This window comes from Drosophila teissieri, chromosome 3L (assembly GCF_016746235.2).
Source record: "Drosophila teissieri strain GT53w chromosome 3L, Prin_Dtei_1.1, whole genome shotgun sequence".
In the NCBI taxonomy this organism is placed as follows: Eukaryota; Metazoa; Arthropoda; class Insecta; order Diptera; family Drosophilidae; genus Drosophila; species Drosophila teissieri.
This window is the reverse complement of record NC_053031.1, coordinates 18,152,040-18,169,023: the sequence shown is the minus strand read 5'-3', so window position 1 is coordinate 18,169,023 and position 16,984 is coordinate 18,152,040. Positions and strand designations below refer to the sequence as shown.

Here is a 16,984-nt window from a genome sequence, read left to right as displayed (position 1 = left end):
TGGGGATGTGGTGATCTTTGGGGCCTGGCCTGGACTTATGCTGCTGCTGCTGCTGCAATGCTGCTGTTGCTGCTGCAATGCTGCGTCGACGGCGACGACGCAAAGTGAATGTACTTTCAAACCAAAGATCCGGTTTAAAGCTGCCCGGGCAACAGATACAGCGCAGACAAACGACGATGACAACGGCGATGTTTTCACAAAAACGCTTGTGTAATACATATGGAGAGGCATAGCTATATGGCTACAGCTCCGTGCATGTCATGTATACCCCCGCAGAAAATATCCACACAGCTCTCGGCCACTAATTTCTTGTTTGTTGACGTGATTTTATTGTATTCATTTGAAAATTTCAAATTTAAAAATCCCCAATATAGCTTACACACATAGTAAATCGAAACGGGTTGCCTCAGGTTCGCTTGATTATCGCATTGAAAATCCCCAAATAGACAATATAGACAACAAGCTCCCAAGACTCCCAGATCAATGAGCCCTGATAGCTGGCTGGGCCAACAAGACGCCTCTGAGAGGGATCGGATCATTGTGCGCTCTTCCTTCTCGGCGCTGAGTACATCGATTTCTCCACTCGCTTGGTCATAGAGAATTTCCCTGAATTATGACACAGATATTTGTGCGTTTTATGCTATATTGAGATAGAAAAGAGCGTTTTGTTGTTTGGTTCGCACGAAAACATTTCGTTACACTTTCTAATTGGGGAAAAGGTTAAGATGATCTTGTCAAACTTGATCGATTCCATGGCTTCACATCAATTGACTCTCGGTGTCCATTTAAGCGGTTTATGGTAAATTTGCAAGGGTAGCCTTTCCCTTCTTGTTTCAATATTTTGTGTATATACGCGAGCATACTTGAATCACAATCCCATCAACAACATCATCAATGTGCATTGTGAGTGTATAAACAGGCACATGAATCGACTAAGTGTGCGAGTGTTTTGTATTGTGCACGGAAAGAAAAGTTATATTGCTGTGGCTTAATGACTTTAATTATCTTATGAAATAATATCTACGAAAAGGTTTTTGTTTTCATAATGAGGTACATATTAGAAATTCAAAGTGGTGAGACATAAAATCAGTGCCATTTCATTATGCACTAATGTAGAGTTGAACTCCGTTTGAAATGTCAAAGTAATATTCAAAATCTAGTTCTATCTATTTGGTGCGTCATCTCAAAATGATATTACCTGAAGATCCACGTTTTTTTATGGGATAGACGATTTCTTGTTTATATGAAATGATGTTATCAATTCGATATGTATTAGCTTTGGTTTCTCTGCCGTTCTTTATGGATTTAAGGGTTATTTGAACGCCTGTTTGTTGATATTGATGCTTTATAATATGTTTTTTTGCAATGTAAGACTTGTTTTTCCAAGTGTACATTAAATTTCATTTGCCAGTCGCGAGACTGTGTGTAATAATTCGTCATGCTGGCCGCATTTGAACCCGCATAGCTCGCTGCCGCAGTCTGCGTCTCTGGTCTCTGGGTTTTGGTGTTCAGTTGGTGTTCGGGATTCGGGATTCGGGGCGGGGATCGGGGTCCGGGGTTTTTACTCGAGCCGTGCCGAGCCGGGCCGGGCCATTCCCAATGTTTTTCGTCCCCCCAGCCCAGCCCCAGCCCCAGCCCCAACACCGCCCCTAATTTGCGAGGCAGCGGCAGAAAGATAATGCCCGCTTCTCTTAGCTGCTCTCTTAGTTTTCTTGCCGGATTCGATCGCTCTCTGCGGCGGCTCGGCCTCGGCTTCAAGTGGCTTTTACAGTTATATAGTATGTAGAGAAAGAGATATATTGTGTCTTATGGATACGGCTGGCACAAATACTTTTCGCCACTGACGACGCCGCTTTTTCGTACGTTTTTCTTTTTCTCTTTTAATATTATATGTATATATTTTTGATTATTTGATTTGTGAATCACGGCAAACAGGCAGTTGTTGAGGTTGAGCTGTGGATAAATGGGTGTGAGTTGCTGGAAAATTAGAGATACAGCTCAGTTGGTGCTGGAAGATGTAGGTGTCTGTTTGTCCGCTTTTCCCCTTCCTGTTTATCTGCGGTAATATTTTAATCTGCACTCGAGATTTCTTTCAGAATATAATTTAGCATTATGCCAGAAAATTGCGATTAGATTCCTTCGCTGTCATGCCGCTGGGGTTGATAGTTTAATAACTTCCCCCTATGAATGAATTCTTGTTATTGCGGGTTCCTGTTATCATTCTAGATTTGCTACCATATTTTAAAGCCGTACAATATTTTAGTTTTGAGGAGTTGAACGCCTCCGCTTAAACATTGAATGCCGTGTGTGTGTGGAATGCTTGTTTCTCGCTAAACATATGTGTTTGCTGATAAGGATTTCCATAGCAGGACACAAAGGACCGCTTATCGCGGTGGTAAGATGAGTCACTTCATATCGCCTCTTATGCTCTGCCTTCTTTCCCAGCGGGTCACAACATTTGCTTATCGCTAATTATTTTTAGCATAAATTTCATTTGTAGGAAACATGATGCATAAGAGACCGATATAGGGAAAGATATTGGAGTGACCATAATATAAATCCGTGCGACAAGAAACTTTTACCTTGAAGTGTATTTCGCTTTTAAGTTGATAAGTTTAATTTATTCTTCGCATTGAACGAAATTCTCTTGTTTAATGATATGCTATTATTAGCGGCACGTATGAAAAAGCAGCTGTGCCTGTGGCTTTTGTGTGTTCCTCGGAAAAATACTAGGAAAATGCATAAAAACATATGCCATGGCATCTAAAAATATGTGCTCGTGTTTAGCTATTTCGATAAACGATGGCCACAAGGCATGAGTATTCTGCAGGACATTGATCTCTTTCAGGAGAGTTGCTAATTAGACATTCCGCACTTAGTCAGCTTCCAGCCTATAATAACTCCATTGAGTTATTTATCCGTCTGAAAGCGACAGCAAAATAAGCCGCACTACGTTCTGACCCAGTTTCATCATTATCATCACTTTGTCAAAAGCAGACTTCCAGATCACACACAGTGGTGATATAAATGGTAGTATCGTATAGTACCTGCCTCTTCGAGATACGATACGCATTTACCTTTGTCTAAAAATAATAAATGATCTCATTGTTGACTGTTGACTGTTTGTTCTCCCTCAGGACTTTTTGGGAACGATCGTGTGTTGTCATCGTCATATTTTGGGCCACTTGTTTTGGCCGCATGGAAAAGTATCTTTAGGCGCTGGCGAATGATATTAACACACGAGATTGTCAATAAATGTACATGTGGATGGTACATTAAATACACCTATATTGGGTTGTATCTATATATCGAGCAGTGTAAACATACGCAACGCAGCAGACATTTTGCCGTCGTTGTCTTTACAACTGAATCCACATACTACGAGTATATGTATCGTCAGCGCATTGAGCACTCTTTTGTTCCAGCTCGATCGATGTTTCCCGTCATCCGTTCTGTCCATCAGTCCAGCAGTCCATCTGTCAATTGCATTTAAAGCAAATATCGCCCATAAGAAATGGGCTATAATAAAGTACATTCGTACATTCGTACATACGTACAACAGCACGAGAAGATTGGTTACGTCTGCACTTGTTTAAACAATTCCCATAAAGAACTTCAGCCACTACCTGCGCTTGTTGATTTTATTTATATTTATATTTTTAATTTTTTCGATTTCTTTCCTCTTACAGGTGCACGATAAAGTTAGCCAGCATAGACCAGCACCCCTTTCTTCGGCCTTATCGTCCCTGCAAATGCTTGACAATAAATTAGATTTTGTGCAAATTCTCCCGTCCGATCGATCCACTCAATGGTGTCCGTCCGCCATGATGGTGCATAAAGTGGCAAGAATCCGAACTCCGGACGAGGAATATACTATACCTCGGGCAAATCGCAAGTTCGTGTGATTTATATCACAACAAAAGGTGGCGGGCGCGAGAGAAATGCCAGATCGAAGATTGGGTACCCTTCTGCAAATACTAACCACTATATTATCAGAAAATAAATAAGCAAATTACATCAACAAGAAAATCTATAGATATAATATATTACCATCTCTTAACTTTTTTTAAAGATCATATGTATATAATTACAGGATAAATATGGTTTATTAAGCTACTTTAGGACTTTAGCACATAATATTATTTAAAAAAAGTTTATTTCTATAAAAATAAAAACACTTACATTCTATCTATGATAACTTTCTTTTTGATCATAGATCATAAAAATATTTCAAGTATATTGATTACAATTCACTGACTATGGGCTGTGCGCTTAGAGGCATGACCGATCATAATTATAAAATGCAAAATAAAAGCATAAAATATATTATTTTGAACGTTAGAGCTAAAAATATTCTAGTTAAGAGATAAGTGCAATCTAAGATATTTTTCTAGACACCCTGTTCTGTCGAAACTTGGAGTACTTGATGCGAAATGGAACGTGCCCATTGATAATGTCCTATCTAAATTTTTGCCTAATTTTAAATGACGCTTTAAATGAGCATTTTCTGCCAGGGTAACTTCAAGTCTGATCGTTACCAAAGTACTCTTCAGCTTGAAGTCTTGGAGTTTGGCTATCCATAAACAAAATACGGCCAATGCGGCGTTTGTTGAGGTCAATGATTTCTGTTGCGTTGTCTTTTTCACGCTTTTTTGACGCTTTTTGTCCATATGTGTTTGTATGGCTGAAGGTGTGTGCGAGCATTTTGAATATTAATTTTAAAAGTTTTTCGGCTTGTGTAAACATATTCAGCAAAATACATAAGTGGAACCATCGACCGCTGTAATGTCGATTTTGCAAGCAAATGATGACATAATGGAAGATAGTTAAAACTCCAAGAGGAGGAATGCTGTGAATCACGGGGACCAGAATATTTTGTAATACAATGAACCGCGTCTTGAGTTATCTCGAAGGTCTTTTCGATAAAATGATATTCAATTATACTAAAAAGAAATGCATGTCGCTTACTTCTTAGGGAAAAACTCATCGCAGTGGGTCCATAAATATAATGGGGAAACAGTCCGCTTGATTCAGTAGAAGATTCCATACGGAGCCAATAAAATGTCCAAATATTTGATACACCTCTGCCTGCTGCTGCTCTGGAGCTCCCGGATAAATGGAGATCACTTTGACGAGTGCAATGAGATGGAGGATGGGGCGTTTGTGCAAAGTTGGGAGAGCTGCCAGTCCTATGTGTACTGCGAGGGTGAGGAGTCCCTGAAGGGCGACTGCGAGGATGGCGAATACTTTGACTCCGAGGCGGGAACCTGTGATGTTGCGGCCAATGTGCAGTGCTTTCTGGACGAAGTCGATGAACCTTCGGAGCCGGAACCGGAAGCAGAAGAAGAAGAGGAGGAGGAGGAAACGCCCGCCACACCGAGGCCAAGCGAACCACCAATTATAGAGACCCCAACCGAAGTGGATATCGTGAATATTGCCCCCGTGGTGAGGCCCAACTGTCCGATCAGCGATGATCCCGGCCAGGTTATATTCATGGCCAGCAATAGCTCGTGTGCCAACTATTACCTTTGCTATCACGGGCATGCCATGGAAATGCACTGTGATAATGAGCTGTACTTCAATTCCCTCACCGGACAGTGCGATTACCCAGAGAAAGTTCAGTGTGCCGTGAGTATCTCGTGCAGATCCCTTTACCGCGATCTGTTTGTGATCTAAAATTCACTTGCAGTTCGAAGATCCGCGATCCCACAAGTGCCTGCCACACATGACAGAGTTCTTTCCACACCCGGACAACTGCAACTACTTCTACTACTGCATCAAGGGTTTCCTGACCCTGCAACAGTGCCCCTTCTACTACGGCTGGGATATAGAGCGCCGGAGCTGTGTGCAGATAGGGGTGGCGAAATGCTACAGAAACTCCAGAAGACTAGGTCGGAAAACCCCACTGCCACCCAAAAAACAACTCATCAAGTCTTAGGGGAGTTGTCTACCAGATAAGAACTCTATTTATTGACTAGTTACAAGATTGTGGCGACATGAGACCTTTAATTAAATATAACTTATTAGGAAAGACCTTGATTTTGATTGCCTTGCCACCGGGCTGAGCTATAAAAAGCTTAGCCCACCACCACGAACTCCACACAGATCGAGAATGCAGCAATCTCTACGCTTGGAACTGCTATTCATCGCTTACGGGGCGATTCTCGTTGTCTGGGGCGTCAATGGGCTAAACATACCCGAGTGCAGTGGTCAGAATGGATTTATCAACAATACGCGATCCAACTGCAGTTACTCCTTCATCAATTGCTCCGGCCAAAACTCGGTATTCTGCACGGACAACACAACCTGCAGTGCCAATTTCACCTGTGGCGACATAATTCCTTTGGATAATTCGACTGCCTCACCCATCATCACAACTCCGACTGTGGTGACCACCGCCTCCACAACTGTGTCACCTTCCGACATCCGGCGAGAGTGCCGTCAGGGAGTTACCAAGAGATTCAGTTATCCGCAGAACTGCAACTACTTCTACTACTGCGTGGATGGCTTTCTGCTGGTGGAGCAATGTCCTATTGGCTATGCATTCGATCCCGAAACTGGAGCTTGTGGTGGTCGCATACGCAGCTCCAGCGACTGTACCTTTAAGTGAAAATAATCGCAAATCACTTTTAATTAAGCCCCTTGTCGTGTCAAATAAACCATTATAGCTAGAAAATAAAGTTAGTTTAGAGTCTTATCAGAGAACAAGCTAACCAGCCGCACAGCATTTCCACCTATAAAGAAGGCACTGATCTCGGCGATGAGGCAGTTGAATGCCTATTGCCTATTGAATGTGGCAATTGTTGATAGTCTTGGCCTGCCTGCTACCTGGTTGCCTCTGGGTGCAGGTGCAGGCGGTTTTCCTCGAGGAATGCAAAGGTGTGATCATCAATAAGGTGACTAACGAGAACCAGGAGTGCAGTGAATTCGTTCACTGCGATGGCGATGATTCCTACTACTGCAATGGCGATTGCCGCGAGGCGGTCGAGTGTTATACCGATGTGGTTACCACGCCAGCTACCACTTTACGGCCTACAGTAATCACTACGGAAAGAGCACCAGTCAACGAAGAACCGGTCAACACTACCTCTACTTCAGCTTCTACCACCCCTTCAACGATTGCTGTACCACCATCCACTACCACCCCGGCTCCGAGCACCGATGTCCATGTCATCTGCAAGACGAGTGGAAAGAATGGGGTCTATCCCTATCCGGCAAACAGCAACTACTATTATCAGTGTATTTCCGGTTTTCTGCTGCTCCAGCAGTGCCCACAGAACAGTCATTTCGATGTCACCCAGGGCCAGTGTGTTGCCACAAAACGCAATCGTTCATCGGGCTTACGTTTGTAAGATTCATATCCCGGTCTGTAATAAAGCAATTATCAAAAGCGTGTTCGTGGGCAAATTATTTTCTGATAAGGGGAGGTGGTAAGAAAACCCCAAGGGCTGCATACGAAATCGATCAGTTTACCATTCGAGATCGAGCAGAGAAGATGTTTCGAGTATTGGGATCCATCGTGGTGTGCCTTCTATTCCTGGTCCCCAGCCGTGCGGATATTTTCGATGAGTGTAATGATGGGAACAACCTATCTTTTGTTACCTCGCCAAAGAGTTGCGCACACTATATTTTCTGCAACGGCGATGAGTCATACGATGGTGAGTGCGAGGATGGCGAATACTTCAGTCAAGATATGGAAATGTGCGAGCCCATGGGCGATATCGACTGTCGCACGGGAGCGGAGGTGCCAAGGGAAAATACCACCGACAGCGCAACGGAGATTACCTCGGAGTCCAGTACGATCTCCACAGTTGTAATCAGCACATTAGGTCCGTCAGCAGTGGTCACATTACGCCCATCACTCAATCAAAGTGGAGCCACCAATACGACTTCCGTATCGCCGGGCATAGAGATTATTGTGACCAATGTGTGCCCGCAACTGGATAATCAGAGTCGTATCGCATTGCTGCCAAATCAGAACTCCTGTTCAGATTATTACATTTGCTATCGCGGCGAGGCACTCCCCATGAGTTGCGCCATCAGTTTGCACTTTAATTCCCGCACTGGAAAATGCGATCATCCCGAAAACGTCAGGTGTTTGGTGGGCTAACTATAGTATTTGGTATCTTATCATTTGTACAATAAATTACTTGCAGGCCATGACTTACAACCCCAGGGAGCAGTGCAAGCGACATGTAATCGATGTTTATCCGCATTCCGACAACTGCAATTACTTCTACCAGTGCCGTTCTGGTTACTTGATGGTCCAGCAGTGTCCCTTCTTCTATGGATGGGACTACGAGAAGCGATCCTGCGTAGCACTAGGCCAGGCCAAGTGCTACAACAAGCTGCAAATGCAAATGAAAATGTATTAAATATATACAATATTAATATAAGAACAAACATTTAAATTTATTTACTAAAATTGCTTTGAGGGAATCAATGAACTTTTGGGGATTTAAAGAAGTTAGATTTTCATGTTTACCCTAAGGTTTGTATATTTTAAAGCTGAGAGCGAAGATATAAAATAGCGCAAAATTAAAGTTTAACCTTCTCCAACTTGGTAGGTAGTTAAACATCTTTGTCAAACTCACAAAAAAAAAGACCGACCTTGACTCATTTCTAAATTTATCAGGTGATATCAACAGCAACAAATTTGAAAGATATTTCTGCAAAATAAGAACCTTGATCGAAACATTTGCTAAAATGGCTGGTAAAAATGGGCCAACCTTCGATCCAAAACATAGCAATTTGACCGATATGGTACTATTTTCCTCACAAGGACAACGTATGTCGAGATATCACCTAATCAACTTCCTAGCTAATCACGGCTTCCTTTTCACCTTTTTCACCAGGTTTAAAAATTAAAAATCCAGCATTAAAGATGTATCTCGGTGCCAACTCGAGATATGGTATCGGTTGATTGTGAGGAAAGGGAACCATATTTCTTTTTGGCAAAGCAAAATACAGAAGCCTTATCAACTTCTTCTTACAAGCAATTGAAAATGTTAATTTTCTGATACTGAGCCTCACACTCGGCTGTATCTTGGCGCCGAGTGTATCACATATATGCCAAGTTCTCCGGCCATTACGAAATTAGAATATAACTGCGCTCTACTGGAGTCTGACGAAAGCACAAAAGATGATGCTTAACACGGGTTAGTAAAATTGATATTCAGAACTAATATTGTGATGGGAACTTATTGGTTTTCAGCCCTCTATTTGATGGTGAGCTCTTTGCTGGCCACAGCTCAAAAATCTTGGAGTCCAACCAAGCCCACAAACTCGGTGACCATCAGGCAAAGTGGGAGTAGATTTTGCGCCAATCATTTGGTTGGTGAGTTTGTGGAGCATGCGGAGGATTGCCATATGTTTTACCTGTGCGTTGAGAATGGGGATGCGGTCCTGGCTTCCTGTCCACCCACGATGCTTTTCAATTCGGAGAGCAGACTCTGCGATTCGGCGGCAAATGTAAAGTGCAGAAATGGCACGGATGCCGTGGAGAATCCTCCATTCGATGGTGGAAACGGTGATGGAGATCTTAATGACATGGTAACGGATGCCGGCACCTATTGCTCCACTTTAATGGGCCAACAACAATCCAGCGACAGACTTGTTTATGTCGGCAGTTCTAGTAGTTGCAGACAATACTATATTTGCTACTATGGACAGGCGATTTTGCAGGAGTGCAGCTCTCAATTGCACTGGAATGCAGTGACGGGGAAATGCGACATTCCGGAGAGAGCCCAGTGCACCCTTGATGGTCAGGAGGTTATACCATCGAGTGGGAACCCCGGCTTCCCATCGGGTGGATCCTCCATATCGAGTGATCTCATCCACTGTCCTGCCTACGGACAGCATTTGTATCCCCATATGCAGCGATGCGAGTTCTTCATCTATTGCGTCAAAGGACACGCCAGCCTGCAGCAATGTCCTTTCTATTATTTCTTCGATATTGCCACGAAAAGTTGTCAATGGTCGCGAACGGCTCAGTGTGTGCGAGATTTAAATTTGGCGCCACTAATAAAATAGAAGTTTTACTTTATTTTGTGCACCATGTTTTCAACTTTGGGGAATATTAAATGCTTCTTCAGGGGTGAGACAATATAAACATGTTTGGAAAAACTATATAAAAAAACCCTTTAGACACTATCCTCTAGGTTTTAAAATTCCCGCCGATTAAAATTAAAAGCCCCAACGTATGTGTACACACTGTTTTTCGACATCGATATCCACCCCATCGATTTCGATACCGCTTAATATTTTCCCACTGTTATTTTTCTGGTATTCCATCACGGTCATACAAATCCCACTATATAATGTTAAATTAATCATATTTATACTTATCTATATATAAGCAAAGCGAAATATTCGACTGCCCCTCGAAGTAAACAACCCAGGTGCTCCAAAATGAAGCTAACGAGAGTAAATTAAGCTGTGTCTACGAACTATCTCGAAACACACAAACTTTTCCGTCATCGAACTCAAACTGCCCAACTCGAAAAATCAACAATATATTTGTATCGGCCCAAAGGCGCAATAAACTCGCAGCTTCGAGTTCCGAGCGGCAGGTAATGTATGCAAATTCGACACAGCCACCAGGGATTCTTCTAGACAGCGGTAGCCACAAGAAAGCCCGAGAACTGGCCAGAATCTTCCAGAGAGCTGGTGGCTTCTGCCGGGATGTTGGAGAATTTGCGAGGTATTTTTCGGAAACGGCGTCGCTGCGAGACGGACACGCCCCCGCCCCCACCGCCACCGCCCACCAAGGAGTCTGAGACAATACCCCGATATCCGGAATATATAGACGCCGAGACACCCGAGTCCAACGATGGCTTTGAGGCCTCCTGGGCGGAAGCAGGCTCTTTTCACAGCCCACACTCAGATAGGTAATTGAATTCTGCGCATTCACGCTTCCTCTTTCTCTCTTATTGCAGCTTCAGAAACAGATAAAGTTAAGCTAAATAAGCAACAGCATCAAACACTTCGACACCCACTCGAAAAAAGCTAAAGACATTCCAAAAAAGTAGCCAGCAAAGCGGCTACAAAAAAAAACAAAAACCAAAACCAAATCGAAACAGTAGGCAGCTAACCAACCATCTTGGGTGACAAACACTTGACCGGCTTTTTGGAGGGCGGCAGGTTTCAATCAAATCTGGATCAGCCGCAGGATATGGAAGTTGATGCGCCAACAGCGCAGGAAACCAGTGACACTCATCTCCAGACCCAGAATCACCACCACCACCACCACCACCATAGTACCCATCGCCAGCAGCTGCCGCAGATCTCGCCCAGCGATTACCACTCGGAGGCATCCATGAATTTTGATTATTTGCAAGACCTGAGGGCCGGCGCCATGGCCTCCTCATCCACGGCCGGATCCGGAGGAGGTGGCAATGCCGGGAACAGCTCCTACGGACTCGTCGACGACAGTAGAGCCCTGGACAGGTTGTTATTTCATCATAACTAAAACCAAATCAGACACGAAACCAAAACAATACCGATTACATTCACACAACCTCGTAGCGAAACAAAAGTTATAAGTTTCTTATCTTTACTTCTTCACACTACCAGCTACCAGCTTCATTCGATTCTTTTGTTCCATAATAGTAATGGTGATAGCTTAAAGTATCTGCCGCGAACGCCCACACAACTCCAAAAAGAGCTTTGTGTGCGGGCGCCTTTTCTTGTAGACCTATTCTGGTTATAATTTCGTAGCTCTATAAGCGGTCAGTCGATCTGTAGCAGAACGATCTAACACTCTAACGTTGCTTGTCTCGTTTCATGACTTAACCACTGAACCGCAATCACACTTAACCAACATGTGACAGACCATTTAATGCCAGCGAGAGGTAAATCTTGAATTTATAATAACCATTGAGCGTGACTAACCTTTGAGTGACTCGCAGATTTGTCACCATTCTGGATAATTTGGACGCACGGGTGGAGAAGCTGCGCAAGGATGCCCTCAACCTGCAGGAGAAGAAAGACTACCTTTTGATGTCCATGGATCTGATCAAGAGCAACGAAATGATGCAGCACATGAGCGAGGGTGAGGAGTGCATATTGGCAGTAGTTCCTTAAAGTTAATTGCACCATCATAACTCATGAGATTTACGTTAAAATGTATATTTAAAAGTATGCAGTATCTAGTCTAGTTTGAAACCAGTTTAGCCTAAAATGTTTTTGCTACTTTGTTGATATGCAATTGGAATATTTTTTGAATCAATGGCTTCCGATTTTATACTCCCCATCATAGTTGACTGCGAACTAATTTATCCTTTTTCCAGCTGAACGAGAGGAGATCATTTTGTACATACAGCGGGTTAGCTCCCGCTTGGGCACCGTGGAGCTAAATGTGCGCACTGTGCGGGACAACTCCCAGGAGGATTCCCTCAGCCAGATAAATGCATTGATCGACAGCATGATCAAAATGGGTGATCCCGTGATCGCACGCCAACGATGCCAGTTGTACTTAAACGCCTGCTGCAGCAGCTCAATGGATCCATCCGGGCACATGGACACTGTGCCCGAGGCCGATGCTGGGCCCATCGATAAGAAATTCGAGAGCGTTCTGCTCGGCTGCACTCTGGACGATCAGAAGAACATCAAGAAGCGGCTCCAGGCCTTAATGGGTTATCTGAATAAGCAAACTGTTAGCCATTAATTTAATTAATTGTTTTTGGTCCATTAACTATTCATAGCATTATTATCAAACCAAACGAAATACATCACCAAGCCGGATGAAACGAATAATAAACAAAGCATATACACTAGACCAGCGGAGTTTGAATTAAGTATAATATAATTTAATTATTTATTCTACAACTAAATGTTACTAGCTAGGAAAGCACATGTCCTTTGCATTTAAGACCCGATCACTTAGGACCCATAACGCATCATTGGAGGTGAAGAAAATCTGCTGGATGTTCTTTGATGTGAGATATATGATTTCGTTGCCCTTGGCTGTGATGTTCGCTAGCTTGGCACATCGAACAACAGCTCCGAATTTGGGTATAACATAGTACAAGGTTCCGAAATTGTCGATGATCATGCTGCGACTGCTGCCCAGAAGACTGCCCAAATGTGTGAGTTTGATGCTACTGCTTATTGAGTTGGTTGCCAATTCGCTCTTTCCTTCAACTTCCAGCCTGTCCACTGTACTGTATAGATCGCCATCCTGGTCGGACAGGATGAGTTCCCCTTGAATACCGAAGGTGAAATCCACTGGCTTGATGGGAAACGATTGGTTCATATTCTCGTACTTATTGCTCTCTAAGGCTAAGCGGTGCCACGTCTGCTCCAGGATGTCGTAGGCGAGAAGTACTGGTTCCTTTCCCAGGATGAAGTAAATGTGGCGTTCGTGCTCGCATCCCGGACCCTTGGGCCCCATTTGGACAGTCAGAGATTGGGTGTCATTAGCTGCTATATGTTGCCCACAGTCTATTCTCAATAGCTCCGCGTTGTTGCGCATCAGATCGAAGACAAACAAACGGGGCGAGCACGTGCTGCCGGGAAATCCGATGTCTATGACCCACAGCCGACTCAGTGCGTCCACCTGCGACCAGTGGGCCTGCTGCACCAGCGAGCAATCCTCATGATCTCCCATGGAATGGACTTCGATGTGCGGAAACACGACGGTGGGCATGGGAAAGTAGGAAACCGGCCACTGCGCCTCGATCAAAGTGGGAGCATCGTTGCCCTCTACGTTTACGCTGAGGAACACTCGCGAGAAGTGCATTGATAGATGACGGACCTTGTAACTGGATTCGTTCAGCCCGGATTCGGATAACAGCCAGGCGTCAGTGGCCAAAAGTAGACCAACGAGACCAATGAGAAAACCCAAGCCGAGGACCCCTTGTGTGACCATCTTTAAACGCGAACTCAGACTGAGCTTAGGGCTAGAGAACTCTGCTTACGTTGTAAGTGCCCGGCGAAGAAGTCCACCAAAGTGTCTACATCAGCAGTTGGGATCGGGTGTCGCCGCATATCGGCTACCTGCATTAATGGGGACTAGCATTGGAGTGTTTCTCTATTTACTTGTGGTCCCAAGCGAAAAAAGCTTGCCATTGAAGCCAAATTCGATCGGAAAATATTCAAATCATGACACAGTTTCGCCAAAAGCAAATATATGGTTATATCTTTTAGAACAAATCGGATGAATTATTACAGTACCATGATAACCTATATTTATTTAAAATAAATGCATGGCATTTTAGGCTGCTGTTAATAATACCAATGCTTTTTTGTCACACTTTATAAACATTGATAAGGTTTTTGGGAATTGAACCTACCTTAAGTGCTTAGTTTCAACATTACCTTAATTTTAAATAGTATTTCCTTACCTGACCAGTAATAAAGCCCTATCATATCTTCCAAGCCATTATAAAGATTGCTGGAAGATTATTCATTTTCTTGGGAATTGCCAAAAGGCTATGGTAAACCCCCGAAGAATTTCGGATCAGTCATTGATTTCTATTTTAAGTACATTCATACTTGTGGAAGGTATTAAAAAAATGGTCTTAATAATTATAAATATTTTACTATGGAAGTTGGCAAAGTTATAAAGCATTTATCATGGCAGAAAAAGAATTTGGTTTGCTTACATTACATTATCGCGTATATGTAATTATTTATTATATGTAATAAATGTTTGGAATTGTTGCCTATGTGTTTCGAATTTACCTAATGGAATTATCTTGTTTAATTTGTTGCAAAAATATATTACTATTTTTGAGTGATCCACAACAAATCCTCCCACTCCGTAAAAAGGTAAGCTTTATGTTATAACACCTCTCTCCTGATTTTATTGATTATAACCGAATCTTTATCTCCTTGCTCTCTTTTTCCATCATTAGGTCGAGAGCTTTTCGTTCTTTTCACGCTGAAATGGGAAAAATGGCACTACACGTAGAGTCAGTTATCCATTTGGGTTGGTCAAGATCAGATCGAACTACGGAAATACTTGGCCAACAGTCATTTTCGGAAACAACACATAAGGTATATGTACCATACCATACGTTAACCAAGGATTATTATTACCCAAGGATTATCATAAATCAAGGACTATCATCATGTGCAACGCCATTTGTGAATGCCTTAAATGTCCTGGCAAAGTTATTTGCTGGTAAGTTTCCATGGGTTATTTACGACATTGTATATACTCGTATGTCTTAGTGAAAAAACCCCCAAAGGTGTTTCGTGGTATTTCAAGTACCATTCCTGGTATTAGCAGCTTAGTTGACAACTTCCCACTATCAGCTAATAGGTTTTTTGATAGAGATTGCTAGATCCACGAAGCATTACTAACTCTTCAAATTGAGCAGCATTTCTAGAGAGCTTCTACCAGGGTTTTATCAGTGTTAACAGGTATATAACTTCCTGCTCAGTAATGCTTTAAAAATAGAATGCTTGAGGTTGGAAAAAACCCCTCTTATTGCCAGAAAGTTGATTGTTGTCTCTAATCAATCTAGAACGGATGAGACATATCTTTACCCGAACAAAACCATTTGTCTTTGTCACAAACTCCCTGCGCCCAACTCCAGTTAAACATGATTCATCTACCTTTGCGACCCTAATCAAATTCTTTGTTTTTTGGAACTAAATAGTAAATAAATCTAATGTAGCAAACTATGTGCTGGAATCGACGCCTAATCGTAGTCATTGTGGTTGTCGTCGCGCTCACACTAATTTTCTTTATATTATTTCATATATATGATAGGTATTACGATCAGTCTCCCTTCACTCGAGATGTGTAAAAGAATTGCTTTATCTGTACTTTATTCTGGTGAAGTTGCCAGTTCCAAGTGATGGATAATATACCCATACCTCGTTCGAATGGAAATATTGTAAGCTCTGTTTTCTAATAACCATCACCCCCTTTTGTCACTGGCGTTGTGATAATTATACCCGACTCGTTATCAGTTTGTTATTTCGCCCGATATGATTAAAGCTTTCAATACCTGTAGACCCGAAATGCGGTCGATGACTGTAACCCCCTTCAGTTAACACTTTGTGTTGGTCAACAACGCATCGAGGGTCGGAAGTTACTGAATATCTATATTATAACATTAGCCCAAAACCGTCATCACCATGTGCAACGCTCTCTGTGAATGCCTCAAATGTCCCGGCAAAGTGGTTTGCTGGTAAGTTTCCATCGGTTTCTGACTCACTGATCGAATGCAAATGCATAAAACTACGGATAGAGTCCATTTCCTTGATAAAGGCTGATTAGCAATGCCTATCTGGAGTTGCATCCGTCCCATGTATTCAGAACTGACCCACTTGTCTGATCTGATTTGATCCGTTCCTAGGCACCCAGGATACTTGTGTAGACTTTTCTAACCAGACTTTTCTATATCTTTGCAGTTGCTGCTCCTGCGCCTGCAAGATGCTGCTGAGCATCGTGTTCTCTGCGCTTCTGATGGTCGTGGTCATCGGCCTGATTGTCTACTTCACGGTCTTCTATCACAAGGATAAGGACACGGACGAAGTGCAGAAGCAGGTCGCCCAACTGGCGCCCATTGTGAAGCGCAGCATTCGCGACTACTTCAGCAAGGAGTACTGATCTGAGGACATGAATTTATACTATAGGCCATACTAATAATAACCCCGTCGAAATCGAAATCGAAACGAACCAACAACCAGAGCCGTTCAGTGCATGACTTAATCTAATCGCGTCGGATGCTCGTTATGGGATTTTTTCTTATCTATAGATAGTTTGCGACTCAATTGAATGGGCAATTTGTGAGTTCTTTAAAAAGGTAGATACTGTTGTGCGCGGAAAATGTGACTCACTGAATGCTTGACAATACACTTTAAGCTCGAAACCCAATAAAGCAATCACAATATGTGTATGCAAGGCAGAAATAAATCAGAAATAAACGTTTATTGTAAGAAATGACACTCACTCTATAAACAAGACTACGATACAAAAAGTAGAACTGGATATAAAATATGGCATGTTTTTTGATTAAGCAAGCAT

The 16,984-nt window shown here is 42.8% G+C and overlaps 9 protein-coding genes across 13 annotated transcripts; 8 read left to right on the top strand and 1 right to left on the bottom strand.

The window, feature by feature from the left end:
* Positions 1 to 1,741: 1,741 nt before the first annotated feature.
* Positions 1,742 to 4,084, top strand: LOC122617692. 2 transcript variants are annotated; one of them, XM_043793644.1, is made up of 2 exons: positions 1,742 to 1,859; positions 3,690 to 4,084. In XM_043793644.1, exon 2 carries the CDS (start codon positions 3,753 to 3,755, stop codon positions 3,903 to 3,905), a length of 153 nt encoding a protein of 50 aa, XP_043649579.1. In that variant the 5' UTR covers positions 1,742 to 1,859; positions 3,690 to 3,752; the 3' UTR covers positions 3,906 to 4,084. The 2 variants fall into 2 exon arrangements, with proteins under 2 accessions (XP_043649579.1, XP_043649578.1); XM_043793643.1 differs by lacking the exon at positions 1,742 to 1,859 and adding an exon at positions 2,017 to 2,061.
* On the top strand, positions 1,933 to 5,938 carry LOC122617691 (peritrophin-1). Its single transcript, XM_043793641.1, has 3 exons — positions 1,933 to 1,967; positions 4,976 to 5,628; positions 5,690 to 5,938. Exons 2-3 carry the CDS (start codon positions 5,062 to 5,064, stop codon positions 5,936 to 5,938), a joined length of 816 nt encoding a protein of 271 aa, XP_043649576.1. The 5' UTR covers positions 1,933 to 1,967; positions 4,976 to 5,061.
* Positions 5,939 to 6,112: 174 nt separating this feature from the next.
* Positions 6,113 to 6,610, top strand: LOC122616767. Its single transcript, XM_043792323.1, has one exon. It carries the CDS (start codon positions 6,113 to 6,115, stop codon positions 6,608 to 6,610), a length of 498 nt encoding a protein of 165 aa, XP_043648258.1.
* Positions 6,611 to 6,791: 181 nt separating this feature from the next.
* LOC122618129 lies at positions 6,792 to 7,352 on the top strand. The gene has a single exon (XM_043794271.1). It carries the CDS (start codon positions 6,792 to 6,794, stop codon positions 7,350 to 7,352), a length of 561 nt encoding a protein of 186 aa, XP_043650206.1.
* A 143-nt stretch (positions 7,353 to 7,495) lies between these two features.
* Positions 7,496 to 8,375, top strand: LOC122617814 (probable chitinase 10). Its single transcript, XM_043793802.1, has 2 exons — positions 7,496 to 8,101; positions 8,157 to 8,375. Exons 1-2 carry the CDS (start codon positions 7,496 to 7,498, stop codon positions 8,373 to 8,375), a joined length of 825 nt encoding a protein of 274 aa, XP_043649737.1.
* A 767-nt stretch (positions 8,376 to 9,142) lies between these two features.
* LOC122617651 (probable chitinase 10) lies at positions 9,143 to 10,032 on the top strand. Its single transcript, XM_043793578.1, has 2 exons — positions 9,143 to 9,158; positions 9,215 to 10,032. Exons 1-2 carry the CDS (start codon positions 9,143 to 9,145, stop codon positions 10,030 to 10,032), a joined length of 834 nt encoding a protein of 277 aa, XP_043649513.1.
* A 253-nt stretch (positions 10,033 to 10,285) lies between these two features.
* On the top strand, positions 10,286 to 12,778 carry LOC122615902 (BAG family molecular chaperone regulator 2). 3 transcript variants are annotated; one of them, XM_043791077.1, is made up of 5 exons: positions 10,286 to 10,571; positions 10,938 to 11,448; positions 11,832 to 11,852; positions 11,910 to 12,052; positions 12,291 to 12,778. In XM_043791077.1, the coding sequence occupies exons 2-5, from the start codon at positions 11,174 to 11,176 to the stop codon at positions 12,665 to 12,667; spliced, it is 816 nt and encodes a 271-aa protein (XP_043647012.1). In that variant the 5' UTR covers positions 10,286 to 10,571; positions 10,938 to 11,173; the 3' UTR covers positions 12,668 to 12,778. The 3 variants fall into 3 exon arrangements, with proteins under 3 accessions (XP_043647012.1, XP_043647013.1, XP_043647014.1); XM_043791078.1 differs by lacking the exon at positions 11,832 to 11,852; XM_043791079.1 differs by lacking the exon at positions 10,938 to 11,448 and having other exon boundaries at positions 10,286 to 10,889.
* Positions 12,779 to 12,838: 60 nt separating this feature from the next.
* On the bottom strand, positions 12,839 to 14,164 carry LOC122615901. The gene has a single exon (XM_043791076.1). The coding sequence runs from the start codon at positions 13,868 to 13,870 to the stop codon at positions 12,839 to 12,841; it is 1,032 nt and encodes a 343-aa protein (XP_043647011.1). The 5' UTR covers positions 13,871 to 14,164.
* A 780-nt stretch (positions 14,165 to 14,944) lies between these two features.
* LOC122617067 (protein midgut expression 1) lies at positions 14,945 to 16,898 on the top strand. Of its 2 annotated transcripts, none has more exons than XM_043792738.1 (2): positions 14,945 to 15,127; positions 16,369 to 16,898. In XM_043792738.1, exons 1-2 carry the CDS (start codon positions 15,075 to 15,077, stop codon positions 16,565 to 16,567), a joined length of 252 nt encoding a protein of 83 aa, XP_043648673.1. In that variant the 5' UTR covers positions 14,945 to 15,074; the 3' UTR covers positions 16,568 to 16,898. The 2 variants fall into 2 exon arrangements, with proteins under 2 accessions (XP_043648673.1, XP_043648672.1); XM_043792737.1 differs by lacking the exon at positions 14,945 to 15,127 and adding an exon at positions 15,939 to 16,145 and having other exon boundaries at positions 16,369 to 16,871.
* The last annotated feature ends 86 nt before the right edge of the window (positions 16,899 to 16,984 follow it).

What these genes read in the sequence shown, in the direction of transcription:
- LOC122617692 (XM_043793644.1), top strand. Translation starts at nt 3,753, where the DNA reads ATGCTTGACAATAAATTAGATTTTGTGCAAATTCTCCCGTCCGATCGA.
- LOC122617691 (XM_043793641.1), top strand. Translation starts at nt 5,062, where the DNA reads ATGTCCAAATATTTGATACACCTCTGCCTGCTGCTGCTCTGGAGCTCC. An exon ending in CAGAGAAAGTTCAGTGTGCC is followed by an intron (nt 5,629 to 5,689) that starts GTGAGTATCTCG and finishes ATTCACTTGCAG; the next exon opens with TTCGAAGATCCGCGATCCCA.
- LOC122616767 (XM_043792323.1), top strand. Translation starts at nt 6,113, where the DNA reads ATGCAGCAATCTCTACGCTTGGAACTGCTATTCATCGCTTACGGGGCG.
- LOC122618129 (XM_043794271.1), top strand. Translation starts at nt 6,792, where the DNA reads ATGTGGCAATTGTTGATAGTCTTGGCCTGCCTGCTACCTGGTTGCCTC.
- LOC122617814 (XM_043793802.1), top strand. Translation starts at nt 7,496, where the DNA reads ATGTTTCGAGTATTGGGATCCATCGTGGTGTGCCTTCTATTCCTGGTC. An exon ending in CCGAAAACGTCAGGTGTTTG is followed by an intron (nt 8,102 to 8,156) that starts GTGGGCTAACTA and finishes AATTACTTGCAG; the next exon opens with GCCATGACTTACAACCCCAG.
- LOC122615902 (XM_043791077.1), top strand. Translation starts at nt 11,174, where the DNA reads ATGGAAGTTGATGCGCCAACAGCGCAGGAAACCAGTGACACTCATCTC. An exon ending in GACAGTAGAGCCCTGGACAG is followed by an intron (nt 11,449 to 11,831) that starts GTTGTTATTTCA and finishes AACATGTGACAG; the next exon opens with ACCATTTAATGCCAGCGAGA. An exon ending in GATGCAGCACATGAGCGAGG is followed by an intron (nt 12,053 to 12,290) that starts GTGAGGAGTGCA and finishes TCCTTTTTCCAG; the next exon opens with CTGAACGAGAGGAGATCATT.
- LOC122615901 (XM_043791076.1), bottom strand. Translation starts at nt 13,870, where the DNA reads ATGGTCACACAAGGGGTCCTCGGCTTGGGTTTTCTCATTGGTCTCGTT.
- LOC122617067 (XM_043792738.1), top strand. Translation starts at nt 15,075, where the DNA reads ATGTGCAACGCCATTTGTGAATGCCTTAAATGTCCTGGCAAAGTTATT. An exon ending in CCTGGCAAAGTTATTTGCTG is followed by an intron (nt 15,128 to 16,368) that starts GTAAGTTTCCAT and finishes ATATCTTTGCAG; the next exon opens with TTGCTGCTCCTGCGCCTGCA.